The 1,164-nt window shown below is 37.5% G+C and overlaps 1 protein-coding gene across 1 annotated transcript in view; it reads left to right on the forward strand.

Moving 5' to 3' along the window:
• slc15a4 (solute carrier family 15 member 4) overlaps positions 1-1,164 on the forward strand; it is a 44,182-nt gene that overhangs the window by 42,439 nt on the left and 579 nt on the right. Inside the window, exon 9 of the mRNA XM_014007154.1 lies at positions 904-960. Within this exon, the coding sequence (XP_013862608.1) occupies positions 904-947 (44 nt within the window). The 3' untranslated portion in view covers positions 948-960. The remainder of the gene's footprint in view (positions 1-903; positions 961-1,164) is intronic.

Below are 1,164 nucleotides of genomic sequence, written 5' to 3' on the forward strand. Positions count from 1 at the left end.
GTGTGTGTGTGTGTGTGTGTGTGTGTGTGTGTGTGTGTGTGTGTGTTTGAGGTTATTTGTTTTTATCTTGACCTGTGTGGGTTTGTGCTGTAAAAACCTGATCCTCCCACTGCCAGAACTCAAAGATGACTGCAAATTACTCTCTGTATGCATTACTGTCAATAAATATTTAACAAAACCAGTAAAGCCTAAAGTACTGCTGCTTGAGCAGTAATCTGCCTGAAAGTAGTCATAGGATCTGTAACTCGATAAGGTTTGGAGTCAACCTCACTAAAAATGACCACCACATGTGATCAACCTTAGCAATCAAATTCTAGTTTTAACAATTATCTTTATAAATATTGAGCTAAAATTTGGTGTGTTGGTAGTCAGGAGTCATCACTAACACATACTGGATTTTTTTAAGCTCTCAAACAGTAATCACTGGATGTACATCTACAAATAATTAACTTTTGGTGTCACCTTAAGTCAATTATGCTGCCACAGCAAACMAGCCTTAGCTACTCAGCTGTTTTAACAGATATTAAGCTAAAATGTGTTGTGGTAGTAGCTGAGAGTTCCTCCAAACCCATCCTCCAAGCATTAACAACTCATATAAGATCTTTGTGTAAAACCTCAGCCTGCAAAGTAACAAGTTGCATTACTTAAATTAATTCTAGTTTTTAATTATCTCTAAAAACATCTTGATACAGAATATCTGATGAATCTGAGTCACCTTAACTTGCAGTATATAAGCGCCTTTCTTTATTTTTAGCATTATTTCTTTTAGGTGACATCTAACAGTGTGGGTGGTGACGACAGCTAGCCTGAACATATTCAAACTGAGTCCTCGTGGATTAATTTTCCAACCAGCACAGGACGCATATTTGTTTTTTTTTTTTTCTTTTTGTTTTCTTCAAACAGACTACAAGCACTGGTGCAAAATCCAGCCAGTCCCAGACTCCTAATCTTGTCTCCAAGGTAACACGGAGCCTAGAGCCCCAAAACAATGTCCTTTATCTGACAAGTGCATAAAGCTTTTCCACGTATCTAACTTTCAGGGAACTTTAAATAACTGCAGAACTCAAGAAAATTAAATAATTATACTTTTGTGTGTGTGTGTGTGTGTGTGTGTGTGTGTGTGTGTGTGTGTGTGTGTGTGTGTGTGTGTGTGTGTGTGTGTGT

This window comes from Austrofundulus limnaeus, unplaced genomic scaffold (assembly GCF_001266775.1).
Source record: "Austrofundulus limnaeus strain Quisiro unplaced genomic scaffold, Austrofundulus_limnaeus-1.0 Scaffold40, whole genome shotgun sequence".
Lineage (NCBI taxonomy): Eukaryota > Metazoa > Chordata > Actinopteri > Cyprinodontiformes > Rivulidae > Austrofundulus > Austrofundulus limnaeus.